At 42.7% G+C, this 22,049-nt stretch overlaps 1 protein-coding gene across 1 annotated transcript in view; it reads right to left on the bottom strand.

Moving 5' to 3' along the window:
• Window positions 1–6,187: 6,187 nt before the first annotated feature.
• Window positions 6,188–22,049, bottom strand: part of arhgef18b (rho/rac guanine nucleotide exchange factor (GEF) 18b) — a 40,908-nt gene continuing 25,046 nt past the window's right edge. The window contains exons 25-32 of the mRNA XM_076087987.1: window positions 21,746–21,861; window positions 20,919–20,987; window positions 20,685–20,732; window positions 20,186–20,467; window positions 19,768–19,917; window positions 12,641–12,992; window positions 11,425–11,568; window positions 6,188–10,939 (exon numbers count right to left, since the gene is read on the bottom strand). Of these exons, the coding sequence (XP_075944102.1) occupies window positions 10,629–10,939; window positions 11,425–11,568; window positions 12,641–12,992; window positions 19,768–19,917; window positions 20,186–20,467; window positions 20,685–20,732; window positions 20,919–20,987; window positions 21,746–21,861 (1,472 nt within the window). The 3' untranslated portion in view covers window positions 6,188–10,628. The remainder of the gene's footprint in view (window positions 10,940–11,424; window positions 11,569–12,640; window positions 12,993–19,767; window positions 19,918–20,185; window positions 20,468–20,684; window positions 20,733–20,918; window positions 20,988–21,745; window positions 21,862–22,049) is intronic.

Here is a 22,049-nt window from a genome sequence, read left to right as displayed (position 1 = left end):
GGGGGCTTATACAAAACTAATGAAGCAGACACACGCCGTATTAACACACACTCTCATGCATGCACGCACACATATAGAGACACACAAACTGAACGAGGGGTGCCATGTGGCCACACTGAGGCATCTCTCTCATCTCAAATTCTCCAAAGAGCCTCACTATGCTTTTGATACACACAAAAAAAGAGATCTCAGTAAAGAGGAAAGGATCCGCAGAGGTGGGTCACTGCAAATACTACTAGCAAGACCAACACACTGAATGATTTATGATGCGGCTGTAGTGAAAAGCTGGTTATTGCTCGGTGTATTGTTCAGAGTTGTAACTGAACTGAAGTGGACTTTGTTCTCACTATCAAAGAAGTCAATGGACCGACCGCTGTGCTCCGATTGGCTGACAGATGCCATTTCCCAGAGGGCCGAGGGAACAATAATTAGAAGACAGGAGAGGCAGTAACAGACGAATAGCAGAGATGGAAGAGAAAGAGATTTGCTGCATTTGAACAATAGTGCCGTCTTCCTTTGTTTGTGGTGGAACAGGTTCCTGTGCAAGTAACAGCAGATGACAGAGCTTTCATCGGAGCTTGTGTCACATTATCATATTATCATACTTAATGCACTTTAACAAGAATCTTTGACATGTTAATGCTCTGAAATAAGACCCCCGGATTAAAAAAATTAAAGAGGAAAGAATTCAGTATGTGTGTTTTTGGTGGATGTGTTTACAGTGTGTTGTGCGTGTGTGTGTGTGTGTGTGCACGCCCTAGGAGTGATTACACTGGGTTTGCAAATAGTTTCTCCTCTGTTGCGTAAGATTCTTCCTCAAAGGTGATGAGAACCTCAGCAGACGACTGAAGGCTTTTAACTGTGAATAAAGTCAAGAAGTGAATCCGAGGTGCTCCGCATTTACATTTCATGTGGATCTGGTCGCTCCTCCAACTGAACATTACACCTTGCCGAGTTTGTCTTTATTTATATTGCACATTTATTTCATCATTTTAGTTACTGGTTACTTTGTATAGTAAGATTTTACATACAAAAATGAGTTGTTGTTGAAGTTAAAATGAGCTCCACCTTGAGCAACTATAACAGTTAAATGCTTCTTACACATTAAGTTAAGGTATAATAACTTAAAGTATGTTTTACTGACAATACTACTGTACTTTTATTTAAGTACAATTTGAAAATGCAGGAACTTTACTTATACTGGAGTATTTTTATATTGTTGTATTTCTACTGTTACTGAAGTACAGTATCGAATCCTATAATACTAAAAAAGGTGATGTCATTTACAAAGTGACATTGACGTACATTTTTGCCGTGCTTTAGGGCATGTGTTTGTTTTAGTTGTAAATGGTAAACGGACCGTACTTGAATAGTGCTTTTCTAGTCTTCTGATCACTCAATGCGCTTTAACACTACATGTCATCATTCACCCATTCATATACTGATGGCCGGGGCTACCATGCAAGGTGCCACCTGCCCATCACGACTAATCATTCACTAATCACACACTGCCGCAACAGCCTGTGGGAGTAATTCGGGGTTAAGTGTCTTAAGTGTCTTGCCCAAAGCACGCACTGACATGGATTAAAGGAGCCGGGGATCGAACCACCAATCCTCTGACTGAAGGACGACCCTGCTCTACCACTGAGCCGCAGTCTCCCCTGTGGTTTCAGAATTTGTAAGCACTTTTACATTTGATGTATACATTTTTGGACGTAAATGTTGTAGTAAACTTCCTGTCTGGATGGGCTAAGTTGCCCATTTGGACAACTAGAAAAGACTAAAGTTCAGGGTGTTGGCACAGATCCAGTGCAGGTCCTGCAGGGGGGGGGGGGGGGGGGGGGGGGGGGGGATGGTGGCAGATGACAGAACAGAACAGAGAGATGCCTATCATCAAACAGTGGACAGCATGGAGATATTCAGCTTTATATGGGCTTTGGAGTTTTGTGCCTCTAAGCTGTTTCTGTCCCGTTTGTAGGGTTTTTGTCTGAAGTAAATCGTATTGATACGTCCGTACGTGTTTAATAGTACCTTTGAGTAGATAAATAAAGGAATTTTAAAATTCAAATGCAGTTTTTTTTTTCTATCAGCACACTGGCACACACATCCACCCAGCTTTTGTTTCATTCTGGTGTTTGATTTTGCAGCGGTTAGTGGCCTTTTGCTCCTTTGGCAACGTCTGTCTTTCCCTCCCCTCCTCCTCCCTCCCCTCCCCTCCTCCTCCCTCCCCCATCAACAGCAGCCAGACAGCCATCCAACATGCCAGCTCTGGTGGGAGGCTGGCGACAGCTCAGTTCCAGCTTCTAAATCAGAGAGGCTGTGTTTAGATCCCCCCCCCGTAGAGCAGCACTACACTTACGATGAGCTCTGCTGCGCTCCACTCTTCCAAGATGAAAGTATGATGTGCTGAGGAGGCTATATGCAGCTATTCTCACCCCCGTTTGTTCATTTCGTGCTGAGTCTGTCAGACTATTCTCGAAAACATTCTCCCCTTTATCGGCTAATATTACAGTCAAGAAAAAGACTAGCAAAGACGAAGAGTGCTGTGGTGGTTCTTGCATAAGCACTCAAGAAAAATATCAAAAAGCACACACAGATAAAGGACACAAAAAAACATCTTATTTAGACAGAGAAAGCAGCTTTTCTCTGCTTTTGATGATGTTGAAAGGCTCGTTCTGGAGTGAAGTGCACTACCTCAGGCTACATTCTTCCAAAGGGACAACAAGTCCTCCCAGAGAGTTCTTCAAAATAATACGGGAAGGTGTAAGTGCACCATCAACAAAAGTGCATCTGATTTACCTGATAAAGTGGGACCCTACAGCTGCCTTTCACTCACTTTACATTCACTTCACATCGCTGGCTGGTTTTAAGGGCTTCCTGCCGGCCTTTTGTTCCCTTTTACTCCAGACAATGTGTTTACCACTTCTTATTCCAATGTTCTCAAAAGCACTGCACATGTCCCCAAATGTACTTTCAGCAACAACTTTGATGATGGTAAGAAACTTTTACACATCGGGTCTATCGAGGGAGAAATGCAGCCACTTTATTTGCCCACATCTTCACATTCTAACATGGAGACGGTTTTCCATGCTATCGCTGCCAGGAGGCTATTTGTCTCGGCACCACCAGCGTTTGACTTTAGGTATAAAAAAAATAAAAAAAAGTGTGTGTGTGCATTTGTGTGTGCATGAGGGAAGTTCTTTCTACTTCTCTGAAAATGCCACAGAGACCTCCCACACTGCACCAGCCTTGAACAATAGCCCACTGCATCCTAAAATTACAGATGAAAAATGCTTGAAGCTGTGGACACCGATTCACCAATGTTAGTTATTGTACGGATAGAGAACCGTAGAAAATTGTGAAAGGGTTGGTGATCAAACAACTGGCAGTTAGACTACAGGCCTTATATAAAAGGAATTTGCTGCGGTCATCAGCAGTGAACTAAACTTTTTGAAGAGTTTCATAAAGGAATAGTTCAACAGTTTGTGAAATATACTTATTTGCTTTCTTGCAGAGAGTTAGATGAGAAGATCGCCACCACTCTTTAAAGTTAGAGTGGTATCAATCTTCTTGTCTTCTCTTGGTAAGAAAGCAAATATGCTGATTTCCTCAAACTATTCCTTTAATCCTAGACTAAACATTGTTTTGTGATCTTGTCACCATGAAACTCAAACGGACACAACTACCTGAGAATTGAATGTGTTTACTCTTCTCTGGAACAGGCCGATCTATCACAATGGTGGGCAGTGCAATCAGCACACAGGCACAGGGGAATAAAACTGGAATGACCAGACAGTCACCAGGCTACAGCTGACTGCAAAATGCAAATACGGTGAGCACAAAAGAGTGAGTCAGCACAGAGCACACTTCTTTTGTAATCCATCTCCGCCTTTCAAATCACCCGAGGAGTCTCTTCTGGCAGAACAATAGCCCTCTCCCTGATCTGGTTTCTACCTGGCATAACCTCTCTCCGAGGGGGCCTTTTCACCATTGCCCCCCACACAGGGACTTCCTTTGTTGATACAAGATGGAAGATCAGTTGAGCAGTCTGGAGGAACAATGATTCTCATTCATCCAACGCAAAGCTATGAAGCAGACAGCACGAAATCAGTCCAGGTTTACTTATCACACTTTACAACCCATGAGAAATATCTGGACGTCTGAGGAGACATACTGCTATAAATATGTAACGACACACAGTCGTTTCAGGCCACAGACCTTTACTGTTCTGCTCTTTATCTATCACTGATAACAGCTACAACCTGAATAATTCAAACCTTATCTTTTAACTTATTTGTTCAAACGTCTCTTTTTCAGAACGGCCTGCCAGGGAGGTTATGTAAGCAGAATTTTAAGCAGCCTTGGCTGAGAGACATGTTTTTTCTGCCGGCTATCTTCCTGAAATCACCTTGGGTGTTAGGGAAGAGGAGAGATAGAGTCCGCTTTGTGTCTTTTCAACAAGAGGGTCTTTGTGTCAGCCAGGAGTGATGAAACAGTACTCAGATAAGCAGCCGTGAAGCACATTCCTTCATAGCAGCAGTTAAAAAAAATAGCAAGCAGGAAGTTGAGAAGGGTGTAATCTGGTTTAAAAACATTGCAGGTTACAGTGGTTCCCAAACTGCAAAGGGTCCTGACCCCCACAAAGGGCCGCGAGATAAATCTGAGGGGTTGCAAACAATAAACGGGAATGTAAAGCAGAAATGTTTTTATATATTTCCCTAATGTTTGCTTTATTAGCAATGTCTGTCAGTTCCACCACATTGGTCCTGACTGAATCATCTGATCAACAACTGGATGGATTGCTATTAAAATTGTATACAGACATTGATGGTTACCAGAAGGTAACTTATCAGAGGTATTATTATAATTAGACATCTTATGATTACTCAAATAAGACAAAGGGAAACCGCTCAACCAGTGACCAGGGTTGCAAGTGGATACTGCTTGATTTTGAGGGTTCACTGGACCGAAAGGTTGGGAACCCCCTGAATTTTAACTGTGGTGTTGCTCAGTAGCCAGGCTGAACCCTTTAAACAGCTCATTCCAATCTGCATTGGAAAGTGCAGAGAAGCTGTTAACGGAAGAGCAAAAACAAATACAAACCAACTGCTGACACAGAGTCTATCAAACCAAGATTTGTCTCAGCGTTTTATGAGCCTGCGGGAAGGTTCGTCTGCACGTCTGTCTCTGCGGAGCGTCCATTTGTTTAACTTTGCGGTGAAAAGTGCCTCCGACACAGAATAACAACAGAATGACTTCCTGCAAGCTGTGAGGCGGTTGAGTTGAGAAGGATTTGGAAACGTTGGATGAGAGAGGAATTGACGGAGAGACATGAAAAGAGCAGAGCAGTGGAAGGAACGAGACAGAAACAAAGACGGGAGTAAAATGCAGCTTCTCTCCACAGGGGAAGCAGCCTGGAAATATAATTGTTGAGAGGAGACAAGAGGAAAGCCACTAATGACAGCAGACAATAAAAACAGGCCAGTACTGTAGCGTCTTCCCAGCCAGAATGACAATAACACAGGAACCGACAGCCCTGTTCTTAGAAAGAAAGAAAGAAAGAAACCCTTTTATTGTCATACACAAAATTTGACTTCTGCATTTGACCCATCCCTGTATATAGGGAGCAGTGGGCTGCCAATGACAGGCGCCCGGGGAGCCGGGGTTCAGTGTCTTGCTCAGGGACACTACGACACGTGACACGTCCCAGTCGAGGATCGAACCGTTAACCCTGCGGTTACCAGACAACAACCCTCTTAAGCCAGTGAGCCACGGTCGCTGCCCCTAGCCAGGTCTACAGCGGGATTGAACAGCCACAACCACAGCACCTGAAATAGAGCTTTGTCTGGGAATAGACTGTTATTTGGTCGTCTCCTCTCAGGGTCAATAACACTGTTACTGCACCTCCTAGACACGGAGGAATGGCTGGGGTGCTATCTAATTGGGTGGTCAGGATTATTTTTGACAAGCAGCGAATAGAACAATAAATATTGAGGCAGAATTATATGTTACATGTGGTAGTTGTTGGGCCGGTGAGGAAGAGCAAATCCCTGTAAATACAAATTGACTTGAATAGGAATCATTGCATGCTTGACTTTCGCCTAAATACCAATGATCCACGTATGCAGCAAACAAAACAATTAGTGTTTGTCGGCTGTGATCTAAAAAAGGACAACAAATACAAAAATCATTTCAAGACTTTTTTTTTATTACTAAACTCTCTCTAAGGCAGCAGTTTGTGTCCACAGGTCGTTCTAATGTCTTGCGGTGAATAAAATAAAACGGTACAAAAATCAGTTCTGCTGTGCGCTACAAACGTCATTAGACAGCTCTCGGTAAATAAAAGTTCACAGACAATAATAATAATAATAATAATAATAATAAGTATTATAAACATTCATTTTCCCCTTCAAGTATGCTACTATCCAAAGTGACTAGTGTAAAATTGGCTGAGGAAATACAATATGTTCATGATTATTTACACAGTACAAGTCCAATACGCGCCTACGAGTGTGTGTATTACAAAAAAAACACGACTGGAAACAAGTCGGTTAGAAATGTTTCCGCTGTGTTTTTAGTGGAGAGCGCGCACGTACGCACACACACACACACACACACACACACACACACACACACACACACAAACACACACACACACACACACACACACACACACAAACACACACAGTGATGTGACTGACTGGCTTCAAAGTTTTAAAACGCAGCAACGAGGTTAAGCATTTCAGTACAGCGAAAGAACATTTAAGACTCGAGTTGATCCAAACAGCGGCACCAACAGGGCAGCATCCTCCTCTTCTGTGGCGGTTCTACACCAGCTCTCCTGCTGCCTGAAAACGTTCTTTGACAAAAACCCATCCCAACTCAATCTCCACTTAATGGCTCCCTCCCAAATCCCATGGTCGTCATTAGCAGATGGGAGTTTGCTCACTTGACTTCCTGTCCGTGTTGGCCGGTGAGTTAAGCATTGCCTTGTGTCATATGGTTGAAAGCTCCGGCAAAAAAGCTTGTAGATGAAGGTTGAGTTGAGACCTTTGTGTCAAAGTCTGGGTAAGTATTGATGTTGTTATAGGGCTCCATCCAATGAGAACCACCAAGTATGTTCACATTGTTGTTGTGCTTAAGAGATGGTGTACACAAACACAATGTCTTCTACAACTGCATCAGATGAGCTCATATCCTGATGATGATAAACTCAGATGCTGTAGTTGGGTTGTGCCACTATAAACCAGAATATTGGGGAACTTCAACACCCCATCTGATTCAGTGTTTGTGTATGCTCTGGTGTCAAAGAGAATATCTAGACAGAGATATTTCAGATGAGGACGAGAGGATAGAATATGAGCTGGCCCTCAGTGTACTGTAAACACACTTGTTGTGGACCCTGCCTGGAGGATGTTTAATAAGTAATAACACTTTGTGGATGACCACACAACAGCACAGTGTCATTTATCCTTCACATAAGAGCACAGACAGGAACCCGGACCAATGCGTCTTTGGTTTAACCAACTGAAACCGATTTTGTTTTCACGACTTCTCACATAATATTGGTGAAACATCACTCATGAATTGCTGGAGAAAGACAACACACGGTGCACCTCGGCTTCAATGCGACAACATCAACAAACAGCAGGAGATTAAATATGCAAATGTTCAACAGCAATGGCCGATTGTGGTTTCCTTAAACTGCCACGAGTCTATCCAAGCAGGGCGTACCGTCCTATACACACATACACATCCATGTGTGTGTATATACACATATGCAGACACAGAATTTTGGCTGACTTTTGCATCGTGACGCACGTCAAATATCTCCGTTCCTACTACAAGAATGCGTAAAAGGAAGCCGGTGCGGAAGATATCACATTAAGTATGTACAACAATATACATAATATACATAAACAGCTCAAACTCCAGCTAGCGATCACAGCTTCAGAGACAAGATTAACTGGACAAAGACAAAGAGCTCTTCTGACATTTTGTCCCTCCAGAGACACAAAACACATTATTGTGTCAACGACTTCATGATTTAAAGGGTTCTCACGTATCTACTGAGAAAGACAATCACATGGACATCTCCATATTTCTTCTGTGGGGAGAAGATGAAGACCGGCTGACAGTGTTTTTTTTGCTGCAGGACCACCGCACCCCCGGTCACAGTACCGCTTCTCTACCAGCCACAGAGATTTAAGACCCAGCTAACGAAATGTCATCAGCAATCAATAAAACACACCGTCAATGAGACCTCAGGGTTTATATTAAAACTGACATTTTCATAAATATCTCAACGATATATCGGCTCTGCCAAAAGAAACCCATCCTGACAAATGTACTGTCAATTCAGCAAAATGGAGTCACAGAGACACAAGCGTTCAAACACATGATTTGTCAAAGACATGAACTCTTCATTTACCGACTTGTGAAAAAATGAGGGCCGAATATACACACTTTAAATTGCTTCAGAAGACAGAGAGATATTAAACGGTGTAACTGAAGGAAAAGTTTTCCGTGCTTCAGTTTGCACATCTAGGCTTTGCCGTCATTGTCTGAACAGTCTGTGTATTCGTAGCTGTTTACGGTTGTAAATAAACACAGAGGCTTTTATTCTACTGGAGCGTCTAATGGAGTTTGCTCACTTGACCAGCAGCTGCTATGATTTCATCAACAGCACTTTTAGGACTTCCTGTCCATGTCGGCCGGGAAGTTAAGCATTGCCTTAACTTTGCTGATGAAGACCATGTGATATGGCTGAAAGCTCCGGGGGGGGGGGGGGGGGGGGGGGGGAAGCTTGGAAATGGATGTTGAGTTCGGACCACCAAGTATGTTCACATGCATGTTGTTGTTGTGCTTAAGAGATGGTGTACACAAAAACAATGTCTTCTACAACTGTATCAGATGAGCTCATATCCTGATAATAACTATAAACACACCATAAACTTCAACACCCCATCTGATTCATTGTTTGTGTATGCTCTGGTTTCAAAGTGATTATCCGTTTGTAGAGAAACATATCATTTTTGCTGCAGGACCACTGCACCCGCTCACAATTACAACGTTCAACGCATTTCAACTCTGAATCAAATTGTTGTGATTATTACTTTTGTTCTTTCCAAAGATCCAAATTTTCTCTTTTCTCTCCCGAAGCAGTTAAAAATTTCTGAAAAATGAAATTGTACAAAAAAAACAACAACTATGGTTTCATTTAAATGGCAACAGATGTGTTTCTCAAAGATGGTTCTCTTAAAAAGGATAGTTTTAGTGAAATGCAACATGTGTGTCTAACGGGTACAGTATGCTCAACGGTGCAAAGTTGAGCTCATTTCCTGGAGGTCCATGTGGTCAATAGCAGCTCTTCTAACAGTTTGGGAAATAATACCTTTAAACTCTAAAAGGTTGATTCAATTCAAGTGCATACTCGAGTTGACATGTTTCTGTGTTAAAGAAGTGATCTTTCATCAATCAGCTAACCCATTACTGTTAGAGCTCACGGACATGGTGGCAGAAACAAAAATGCAACCGGATGAAACGTTTAGAATTATTATAAAAAGGATCATGACTGAATAGAACAACCTCTGTATTTTTTTACAAGAGCTACTTCTAAGAAACGCAAGAAAAGCCCTAAAGTAGACTAATCTCACGTAGAATCTAGTTGAACAGACGTAGTAAAGACGTCCCTGACTTTGTCTCGGACTGCACGAGTTGGAAAAACAGTAGAATTTGGAGGTGAAATCTCCCTATATTTGAAATTAAGCATTTTTAAACAACAGCCTGGAAAAAAAAAAAAAGTTAGCTTCAGGTTTCACAACCAGTCGCAACACGAGCAGTGTATTCCACAGCTCGGTAATCAGCATGGTTAAGAAGGACAAAAAGACAAAATGAAATGAACCATCACAATGAACCATCACAATTGTGACACCCAAACAATACACATTTAGTCCATCAGTGTTCATTCATTAGTCTGGAATGGAGTATTCACACTGTGCACATGAAACACCGAGCAGAAAGTGTTCCTGTTTTAGGAGTCGGGTCATTTCTGAGTTCCTGTTGAATCAGTTCTTGTTGTTCCGGGTTCAGTAGAAGCAGGTGGTTCAGGCCTCTGCACCTTGCACTAAACAGGCTGACCGCAGTGTCCGGAAAAATGACCCGACCGTTGTTTTTCTTACATTGCTTCTTTCAGTCAAATCCCGTTCTGGTCTCGCGGCTCAAGTCTTTGGATTGGCTTAACTTCATTTACACCTTTTTCATACACGTTACAAGAAGCCTTTGTTTTGCCAGATGTTTCCTCCTCATACTTGTTGCCCTCTCGAGTTAAGAAACTAAACTAAAAATTCAATAAAAAGAAACTGAGGCATCTTTAAAACAAAGATGGGGGAACAATGTTAAAATGTAAAACGTCTTGAATAACATTTGTCTTTCTTCATGAGCGACTGAAGTGCTAACAAGCGCTCTGCTGCAGCTTTGTACAGGTATTTAAACCACCTTACTTCATAAACCCTCTATAACACCACACCTGTACAGTAAGTGGCTCCTTAGAATGAGACGCATGGAAGCAACTATCCCATAATTCTTTTTTTTGATTGGTTGATCTGATTGGTTGATCTGAGTGGACTTTAGAAGAAGATGACATCCTCCTTGTTGAGGTCTTCTGTGGCGATCTTGTAAGGTGGCGGCATGCTGTGGCTGTGGCTGAGCCCGTGAGCATTTACCTGGACATGGGCCTGGGAGTTCGGACTGAGGCCCTGCGGCTGCAGATGGAACTGGAGGGAGCCGGTGGTCTGCGAGTGGGGAGGGATGGTGGGAGGCTGAGGATGGGACTGTGCAGGAGGCATGGGAGGCTTCTGAAGACTTTGAGGGTGGGAGACGCTGATGGAGGAGGTGGACTGGGTGTCTGGCCCAGCATTGTCTGGAGGACTGAGTTGATCTGTCACAGACAAACAAGGAAGGCTATTAGAGAACAAGGGATTACTCCAAAAATAACATTAAAAAGGGCCGACAGATTAATCCTTTGTACCTGTTAATTAAAGCTGGGCTTACACAGCCTCACTGAAATCTACCACCTGAAATCCTGCCAGTGTTTCTTTGTCAGTGGTAATTGTGAGGACACAGGATTAAAGTGTTAAAATGTCTGTGTCGGCAGTACAGCGCGTCATTAATCACAGTGAGGCATGTGAAATTGATAGGTGTTTAAACAGGGTGAGGCTGGGCATGAATACAAGCTTTAGACAGGAACGTGATCGGGTGGGGTCCGGTCTGCGCAGGTGGAGAATGTGTGTGTGTGTCTCATGTTTGTGCCTGTGAGAACCAAGTTTAATAATGCAGTTGGCAAAGACAGACGAGAGGAGATTGGGGTTTGCCTCGACAGAGCAAAGGAGGAAGTGTGTGCGCTCGTGAGTATAGAAAAGGTACCTGCGTGAAGATGCAGGGGAAGAGGCTGAGGAGGTGTTGACAGCGGGAGCTGCTGGTGGGGGCTGACGGACCGCTTGGCCTTAAGGGCGTTGTCATCTCGGGCGGACAGCTTCAGCGGCAGCATCTGCTTCATATCCACTGAGGCTAGGATGAGGAGGGAGGAGGAGGAGGAGGAGGAGGGTGATTTAATTGTAAAATGAAATTGCATTGGTAAAGTAAAGCCTAGCCTCTCTTCGGCCACTATTTGATAAATGAGATGGCTGACCCAATTTAGACAGCTAATGTGATCCTAATGAGCCACTTAAATCATGCTGATCAGGTCAAGCTCGTGTCAGCCACAGATGGCTTGAATATCGATGAAGAGGGAGTGAGAAAAAAAAAAATCCTTTTTAAAAGAGAAAATACTGCACGGTTATACATCACCTGCAAGAGTAAGAGAGGAGGAGAAACCCTCAATGCAACACTCAAACATATTTTGTGAAAGAGTGAATATTTATGATGCCTGTTGTAAGAGTAACAGACAAGTCATGCACTCCACTCTTTGCTCCCTTTGTAAGGAGAATAGCATCTTCCTCTGCACGTTTACTCTAAAAAACAATTCACTCACAGTTTTTGGGAGATTGCAGGGTGATACCGAGTCATGCTTCCATTAAAATATCAGTTACAAGACAAATGCAAGTAAAAACTAGTCAACCAACTAGTTAATCAACCAACAGAAAAATACCCATTCTCTCCTAATAATCTATAAAACATTTCAGTCGTGTTTCCAGCAAAAAATTACTTTTAATGATTCCAGCTTGTCAAATGTGATTATTGTTGATTTTTCCTTCTTACATCGTTTTATATTGAATATTATTGAGTTTTGGACTGTACAGCCAAAAAAAGACGTTGCTGAGGTCACTCTCAAGCTGGAGGGAATTGTAGTGGATTTTGTATAGACTAACAATTAATAAAAAATAAATAAACAGTCGATTTTTAGAAAAAGTGTTAGTTGCAGCCATAGAATGCACACCTATGATTGTGTATATTTCCGTTTATGAATCAGACTTGCAAGTAAAGACGTGTGTGCACTTCTGTTAGTGTTGATTCTTATCATCGGGAGATGTTTATACACGGAGATGGAAAGCAACACAAATGTAACCCAAAGCAATGTGGAAGCACGGTGCTAGTTGCGGCACGTCCTGTGAAACTCAGTGTCTGAGGTCTAATTCCTTACCGGAGCTGTCAGTGCGATGCGAGGCTTTGCCAATCTTGCCTCCTTTCCCTTTGCCGCTGCTGAAGGCGGCCAGCTTGGTGGGGATCTGCTGCTGCACCCCCACCAGTTTGTGCTGCTGGTTGGTGGTGCTGAAGAGATGAAGCGGCACCTCCGTCTTCAGCGGCAGGGCGGAAGAGCTCGCCTCCCGCCGCAACATCACTTCAGGGCGCTCCGGATAGTCGGCAGGTGCGACAGAGAGGCTGGCCCGCACCAGGGGCTTCTGAGGGGGGGGCAGGTCGGAGACACTGGTGAAGGTGTTGAGGCCCGAGGACATGAGGAGCTCCCCGTTCAGACTGCCAGACAAAGGAGCCACCTGGAGGAGAAGAATGGACGTTATTTGCTGAGAGGGGATTAAAGCCTTCTTCAATTGTAGCAAACACCATCACATAAGACTTCAAAATCTGTATTCAAGTTCAGAAGGAATGGCTTCCCGACTTTGCCCTGTAATATTCATATTTGTGGTCAGATTCAGTTTGGAATCAGGAGTTGTGGAACGTCAAGTTTGCACGTTATATGTGTGCATATGTGTGTACACATCCTGTTAGTTATGTTGTTAGAGTACATGCCTGCAGAAAAGACAACGTCTTACAGAAGACACACACATTAAAAAGCAGATGCAAACTATAAATCATCTATGCAACACTGTCATTACAGAAACAATCTGCTGAGTCGGGTATTCATGGGCTACAGAGGGAATCAGAAACACATGCAACGGTTTCTGCTGAGCACACGGTTTGGTAAAAGGCTTTTGATGTGTTCCAAGAGACTCAAGGACAATGCATGCACACACACACACACACACAAAATGAGAAACATAAACCCTTAATAGTCCCTGTGCACATAAAGGCATGTCTAACAAAACAGGAACAAAACAGGTCGGGCTGTTAGAAAAGCAGGGTAACAAGAAAATGACTCATGACATCAGTGGATGAGAGACACTGACTGCATTGTCCACTTCATTACTAGATTGAGGGAAATAGGATCTAGAGATGGAGTCAACATTATCCTCTAATCTGCATTCAATGAGACTAACCAGGAGGGTTCCTGCAACAATACAGTGGTGCAGTGTTTGTTTGTGTTAGTAATTCCACGTGTTGCATAACATGAACTATAATAAGAATCTCTACAGTGTTGTTATCGTTGGACGGTTTAAAGCTCTTCTACAACATTGTGACCCATTGTGCTGCTAAAGGATATTCATCACACTAAATCTAAATGTCAATACAAGAGGTAACAATCAGTACATTTTTGGCTGTTCAGAATCGGCTTTCAATTTACATAAAGTACTCTAAAAGACGAATCTTAGTGGACTGGAAGTCCTCCACGTCCCCATGTTTCCAAAGATGGATTGCTGAAATGGTCTCAAACACACAGACTGAACTAAACTGAGATCTCTAAGAAACAGTTCTGTTTAATTCTATTATCATATCTTCTGGTTTGCTTGAATGTTTTATTTTCAAAATAAATCAGAAACATACAAGCAGACCATGCTATTTCTATCATACCAATTTTAGCTAAGAGTGATTAGAAGATTAAGAGAAGAAAAGATGAGAAACGTTAGTTCATGACCTAGACTGTAACTGCAGGCCAGTTCCAATCTGAAAAGAGCTTTTTAAAAGCCTCTTAAACATGTAAAAGTGTCCATTAAAACGACAAGAGGACGAATAAAAATACATATTAATTCATTATAAGGAATCAGATATGGATGTTGCATTACAAGTAACTAAAGTAAAAGTTTTCTCGAAGCCGCTTTAAATAACAATTATGTAAGCAAACCAACATCTCAGAGCTGATGATACAATGGACCTGCATCCGATCAGTGTAACACCAGCTTTAACTGCAGCGTATTTAACCTAAAGTCTGGCAATCGTCTGTGACCGTTCTGTTTGGTATGCAGCACACGTGCTACATGATTGATGATGATGCCGAATACTTCCTGTGGATAAGGGGAACGCATGATGACAGTGTTTTACAAGGCATGAAAGGCAGACTCGTGTGACTGTGACTCTGTGTGTGAGGACGCTGTAGCTTCCTCCAGTTGTAACAGCAGAGCATGACAGGACCCGAGGCAGAGAGGGGCCCCGCAGTGGGAAAGTCTCCATACCTCCTTTCCCTCCATCATTTCCCCTCACTCAGCACTCACTCATCTCAATGCAACACAGATGTTGCATTGTTCCCAGAACAAGGTGATCGGCTCGAAGCGGCACAAACAGCAGGTTTCCAGGGCAGTAAACTGTGCGGAAGCTACAGAGCACAAGAAGCCCTGACTGACAGCACATAAACAATTAGCACTGGCTGCCGTCCAGAGGCTTCGGTTAATGGCAGGCTTGGACTAGCTAATTATACAGCCTCGTTTCTCTCGTCCTGAAAACTGCCTGGATACTCGCATATCACACTGCACAATATCTGGCGTTGTTCACAACGTGACAGCGGCGGAAAGAAGATACCGGCTATTGAATCTCACCTGGATTAGATGATGTGTGGCGCAGTAACGTGTGTGAGGTATTGACTTGAGTATTTGTAGTATGTGCAGCTCTGATCTGCAGTGGATTAATGGCAAACACTGTAGCCTTAAATTGGTACAATTCCAAATCAAATTGTGTCCAAGTAATTCATACAATGCATACAAGCTGAGCAAACACTGTTCTGTGTGAGGTTTTGTGATGAGCAATGACTCAGCAATTTATACTCCTGGGACATCACATTAGAGCTGAAGTGATTCGAAGATTAAGCAATTTTTATTGACTAAATAGTTTATCAATAAAAAAAAATTGTTTTGGTCGGACAAAACCAGACATTCGATGACATGACCTTGCACTCAAGGAAATAGTGATGGGCATTGTTTTGCAATGCTCTGATGTTTTATTGACCAAACGATCGATCGATGGTGTGCAGACTCATCAATAATACAAGTAATCATTACATCACATTCCCCACAGCTCAAGAATTGATGGCTGGAAACAAACAAGATGCACAGAAATGTGCAACTTATTCTATATGCAACTCTCACAGAGCAAATTAACTCTGGGTTATTTGACAATATTTCAGCTGAAGGACGGTACACAGTGTGTGAAAACAGGTGAGGACGGTTTCATTGGCAGATGGCATAAAGAGAAAATATCTTCCCTTAAGCTCGTATTCTATCTTAGCCTCTCAAAGCAACCGCTACTAACTGGTTATAGAAGAAGTGAGTCACAGGCATCTAGGTGTGTGTGTGTGTGTGTGTGTGTACACATGGTAAGGGTGTTGATGTGCAAGTGTTGCTCTTCGGGGGCTTTTCAGACCACAGGAACAGCATCGTAAATCAGCCTGAGGCCAAAATAGGGGACGAGATAACTCAGCGTGAGAAACTCAGATACGGGTCACCGATTTACCACCGACCTTTTAAAGTTTCTTTTGAGCTTTGGCAATCTTCCCGAGATTTTAGCAATATCCTCTGTCATGTTCATGTAGTTATTCACACCAGATAGCAATCCAGTTTTACAGTTTTCTGCTCGTGAGCAAAAAAGCAGGAGAAAGGGGCGGTTGTAAAATTGAGGGCTTTGCCTGAAGGCATCTCTAAAAAGTTGCACCGGTTATTCATAGAAGCATTTCCCCATGAAGACCTCCCCAACAGGCTGGGAACTGAACCTTTGTCCTTAGTCATAATCCCAGTGTCTTTTTTGAGATTTCCTTACATCAAAAGGGGCATTTTTTTTTTTCCATCGACTCTTGCTGTATTGTGCAGGTCTTTCTTGATCTTGTTCTTTTCCTGACTGACAGTCAAATAGCCAACTCCTTGTCTACCCTTGATTATGAACACACAGGACTAAAGCAGTCAGACAAAAGGCTCGGTTGGAGCAGATCCAAAAGCCTTTCTTATCGAGGGGCCAAGTGTGATCACATGAGATAACACATGAAAGAAGAGGTTCCTCTGAAGCCAGGACATGCCGCAACTAGCACCACCCTTGCACAAACACTCGTTTATGTTACGAAACACACACACACACACACACACACGGAGGCATGTCTTCTTTTCTTTTTATGAGGTCTAATCATAGCTCTCCTGGTTTGCTGATGTGTCTTAATGTTGGGTGTTGGTGATTAAATGTCTGTTGATATCAGGCTGGCCCGAAGCCTGGAACAGATCCTGAGGTCACAGCTGATGAAAAGACCGTTTGATGTGTTTGACGCAGAGGGGGAACAAACTACTTCCAAATCTCCCATAACCGCAGCCGAGAGATTCCCATAGCACGGCCAACAGTATAGAAAGGAAACCCATACATCTGCATGTGTACAAAACACACTACTTAGCTTGTTGAAAACAAACATTATGGGCAGGATTTAATGGGGTGTTGAGTGCCGATAGGTGCTGGATCTGATCTGTTTGGGGTCTTATCCTGCAGTCCATGTAACAAACAAACAAACCACGCAACAATCTTACTTACTATGACTGTTTCAGTGAAGGCCTCTGTAATTACCAGGGTCCCTGCATTACTCACCACAGCACGTTAGGTCAATTCAGCCAGCGGCTGTGGATTTCCAGGGGTTACTGTGAAGCGTTCTAGGTACAACTCACAGTCAAAGGCCTGCCTTGTGCAGCCAGTAATGAGATGATAAACGCAGTAACACATGTCAGCTGGTCGTGTATGTGTACGACTTGAGTTAAATCCTTTGGATGGTTGATGGGCAGCCAGATGTTTGAGGATGTAACACTACAGTAGATGAATGACAATAAAACAACGGCATGCACAGTTGCAAAAACACTGTAGCTGTTTTTGGGGTGGGGGGGCAAGTCAGGACTTGAACGGACGGCATTGGTTCATCTGTCAGTTACTCAGCTTGGTATGCAGGATGAAAAGGCACTGGACAATCACAGATAACTGTCAGGCTTGAACCAGGCAGGAATGTCAGACAGCAGAGAGGGACTAGCGACATCACTGGAGACATCACTTCTTGGAAAAAAGCAATCCAGTTTGTACAGTTAGTCTGTACAGAAACAGAAAGCAGAAGAACACACCGACTCATCCAGCGGGAAGGTTTCGGCTGCTCTTAAATTGGCGCATTAGTCAGAGTGAACAATCCCGTCATTGGGTGTGTTTTGCATGGCCTCCACCTGATGACAGCATGTGTGTGACTCAGGAGGTGGAGCCGTCACCAACGTTCATGCTCCTCTCTATATCTAGATTGCTTGTTTCAAAATATCAACCCACCGATTTAATAGGAAGTTACAAAATCAGCCATCGGTTACTAGCGTACGTCATACAGGAAAATCATGTGCACCAGCTCCGAGAGGAGCGACCAAGACTCCAGTGTTTACAGACTCACAACATACAGTGATGAGGAAACCGCTCACGATGAAGAACTATGTGGGTAAGGTTTACGATATGATGATGATGATGATGATGGGCGATTTCGCCTGAAAGTAATATAATATTGCAGGGTAGTTTTGACAATGAAACCCTAAAAAATACTTCATCATTAATTGTAGCCTTAGACAAAGTCTGTTTGGTTGTTTTGACTTCAAATAAACTGCTGTACTCTCATATGATTTTTTCTATAACTCTTTGTAAATAGGGTCGAATATATTTTTGTACCGCCACCTTTTGCATTTCTTGTATTGGATTTTTAAGTTATTTTTCATTAATTTTATGAAGTATTTTGTTATGTCAGGTCTTTAATTTGCTGGATTTAGTTGCCAAAAACTGAAATTGGTTTTATTTATTTTTCAAATGTAAACAAAACCTTCCATTTTTCACATGTATATTATAATATTAATAAAGGCTATATATATATATATATATATATATATATACACACACACACACACACACACACAGAACTGCCACTGCTGGTCTGCATCTTCGATGAGAAAATGAAGTTTGTATAAAGATAACACTTCCCATGCTACAGTCACTTGTAACCAACTAAACTGAGATGTTGATGCAGGCCTTTGAAAACACTAAAGGCTGACATCAAGTATCATTACTGCAGCTCCTTGATGGATCTTTTAGCACCGGGCATGAAATTACAGTCAGCGGATCTTTCTCAAAGCTTCTCTCCCATGAAACTCACAACAATGACCCGCATTGTGGAGGAGAGAGGAGGAACGGAGGTGAAGAGAAAGACTGCTCCCTGCGTAGGTGGATTCCTGGTTTGAGTGGGTAGAGATGTGTTCATTCGTATGTGTGTGTTCATCATTCATCCTTCTATGAATCAGGCGGTGGGAGCTGAAACCAGAGTTTCTTTTATACCCGTCAGAGCACCTGAACTCAAGAACTAAACTTTCTTTCATTCATATATTCAGCCCATCAGTGTTTCAGATGCTTGAGTACCTTGAATGGGTGGATACAGGATTCATGCCCAGGGGATGGAATGGAAGGAAAAAAAGAGATGCAAGGAAACGGCAACAGAAAAAAAGGAAACAAGAGAGATGGGAAAGCCCCTTCTTATTCTTTATCCTGTGATTCATCGTCACCAGCACCATAGCACCTCACCCGTATCCTCCATTTCAACTTACTTACACACAACTTAAAGGTGCAGTAGCATAGTCTTTTATGACCTCCAATTTATAAAGTCATGTTTTTCAAAAGCATTTTTTTTTTTATGTAACAAATTATAGACATTTAAGTCCCACCCACACCGGAGGAGAAAACAATGAATTGCTTTCCACTGACTTTGTATTGTGTGAAGTTGCCTCCTTGTCACTTTTATCTGCTAGCAAACAACAGAATCATGCCTAACAGCTGCTGTGTGTTGGGGATGCACTGTGAAAAAAACAGAACTACATTTTTATAAGCTGACAAATCCAAAAACTGAGGACCCGGGCAACAATACGTGAGTTAACTGAAAAATATGTTGAAGTATCTGAAATAAATCACATAGCATCGCAAACAGAACAAATTTGACAAGTTCGTTAGCTACAGCTTCATTTGTAGTTTCCATGTCTGTGTGGCTGCGAGGATCCACATGATGCACACCATTTTGAATAAATCAAATAGTATCTCTGCTAGCAATAGCTAGCTTGCAAGTCTTGTTTTGTATGGTTAGTATAGGCATTCTGAGATATTTCTGTATTCAAGCCATCATCTCTACAGCAGGTTTCCCACCTCGATAGTCTTCCTCTTGATCTTCTTCTGGTGTTCCAGACGTTCCTTTTCTTTCTCCACGGCTCTGGTGGACTCTCTCAGCCTCTCCAGGTCCTGCTGGTACGTCTCCCTCTGACTCTCCAGCTCTTTCCTCTCTTCTGCCAGATGCTCCTGCATCAAAAGAACAAGTAATGTTGCATTACTACATACTGTAATTCTTTTTTTTTGTACTTTTTTTTAACTAACTTGCAAAATGTACACACATGACAGACATTAACGTGAAAGGAAACTAGAGCGCTATATGAACAGTTTATTCCTTTTTTTGAAAATCCCACAGAGAACAATGAAACTGTAAATTTAAATATAAAGCAGAGCGGCGAGGTCTTGAAGTTCAGCCTCTCACACATATCTTTTTCTAAGGTAGGACAGAGCACTTCACCTCCAGCCGTCTGCACTCCTCCTCCCTTTGTCGGAGCCTGGCCTCGTTGGCCTCGACCTGTTGCCGGTGCCTCTCCCGCTCCCTCTCCCAGCGCTGCTGCTCCTGCCGGTGCTGAGACTGCAGCTTGTGGAAGCTGGCCAGCTCCTCTCTCTGCAGAGCCAGAGTCCGCTGTTTCTCCTGCTCCAGGAGCACGTTCCCTCTGTGGCGGCCGGGCAGGGAGGCCCGCTCTGTCAACGAGGCCCGCTGCAGCTCGATGTGACTGTCCTGCTGGGAAATGATGGCCTGGCGACAGAGAAAAATAACACAAGGTCATTAGAGAACCAAGACAATGTTTATACGCCATGACAGTGAAACAGAAATCCAAGACCTTTGAAAGTTATCAAGTTTAAGTAAGCCAAACTCTCTGCAAACACACATATATATATACCACACGCTTCAACTCATTTCTTTCGCTGACTGCATGCATTAACATCATTAACAGTGGAGGGGACAGTAGTACCTGCAGACTGTAGAGCCTTTGGGAGAGCATCAGCACTCTGTCAAAAAACTAGAAGAGAGACACAGGCAAGCTTATCATAACCAAATAACTACCAGAATCACCAAAACAACACAGTATTTATAATGTGCAAACTTCTCATGGGTACGTATTTTCAGTTCAGAAGGCATTGGTTATGAATATGTAATCCAGCAGAGTGTGAAGCACAAGGTGACAGATCAGAGAAGGAGAGTTTACCTCAGCTTCGGGGAAGGAGTTGGACCAGATGCGGTTCCATCTGGCAGGAGAGCAGCAGCTCTCATCAACCTGAGCAACAACACACAGCAGGTCATACTAAACATCACACACACTAGGAGTACTGTACACAGCACTACATACTAAACAAAAAGTAGAAAATAGATACTGTAAAAACATTTAGAATGTTTTTTGGAATTTGCTGTGGTCATATGTATTTTTTTAAATGGAATTATTGTATATTTGCTATATTTGGTGTACAAAAAAAAACAGACACTATGCACATATTCTTGTTTTTTTTCCCCATTCCTGTACATCCTAAAATACTAAAGAAATGTTATTGAGCAGTTGTTATTAGCCAGGATGGTACAACTAATACTATTCTCTATGTCAAATAGTGTTTAAAAACTTGTTTCCACAACCTTGATATGAGAGCTGAGCAGCATAAGATATAAAATATTCATCAGTAATTCAACGAGGAGAATTTTCTGTCTCAGCGCGAAACAAAGAAAGACGGTTTAGAATAGGTTGGACATAAAAAACTGAATTAATTCATTTGTCAGATATAATTACAACTTTGTTTCTCACACACGGCTCACTGGCAGCAACACGTCGTTACATTGTGTCTGCCTGATCGTCCTCATTCTTGTTTTGTCGAGGCTTTATCTATTCATAAACAAATGACGTGACCTGCGAGAGCAGGGTTACAGTAAACATCAGGACATGGAAACTTTCCAGATGACTTGGTCTGGTCATTACCATTTACAGGAAATAACACTGTGACTCATCCCGCGATGTGCCGTTTGTCTGTGTGCGTGTTGAGCGCCTACCGTCTGCTCCAGGGTGTGGCTGCCACAAAGGTCTTTGAGCTGAGGGTCAGAGCTGGCTCTCTGGCTTCTATCTCTGCTTCTGATCTCGCCAGAAAACTTCTTCTTCACACTGCCATCTGGCACAGACACACCGACACACAGAAAGGGACACGGGGACAAACACACACAAGTAATTAAACCAAACAGAAATATTGACGCTCACAAACAACACACATACACATGTAAAACCACACACATGAATTCAACCAATAAAACCAATTCAAGGAATGAAATGTGTTTATAATTCATGGTTTATTAAATGGCA

Source organism: Anarhichas minor, unplaced genomic scaffold (assembly GCF_050575085.1).
Source record: "Anarhichas minor isolate MPS153535 unplaced genomic scaffold, ASM5057508v1 ptg000010l, whole genome shotgun sequence".
NCBI classification, from domain to species: Eukaryota; Metazoa; Chordata; class Actinopteri; order Perciformes; family Anarhichadidae; genus Anarhichas; species Anarhichas minor.
The sequence above is the reverse complement of the archived record's forward strand: the minus strand, read 5'-3'. Positions and strand labels throughout refer to the sequence as shown.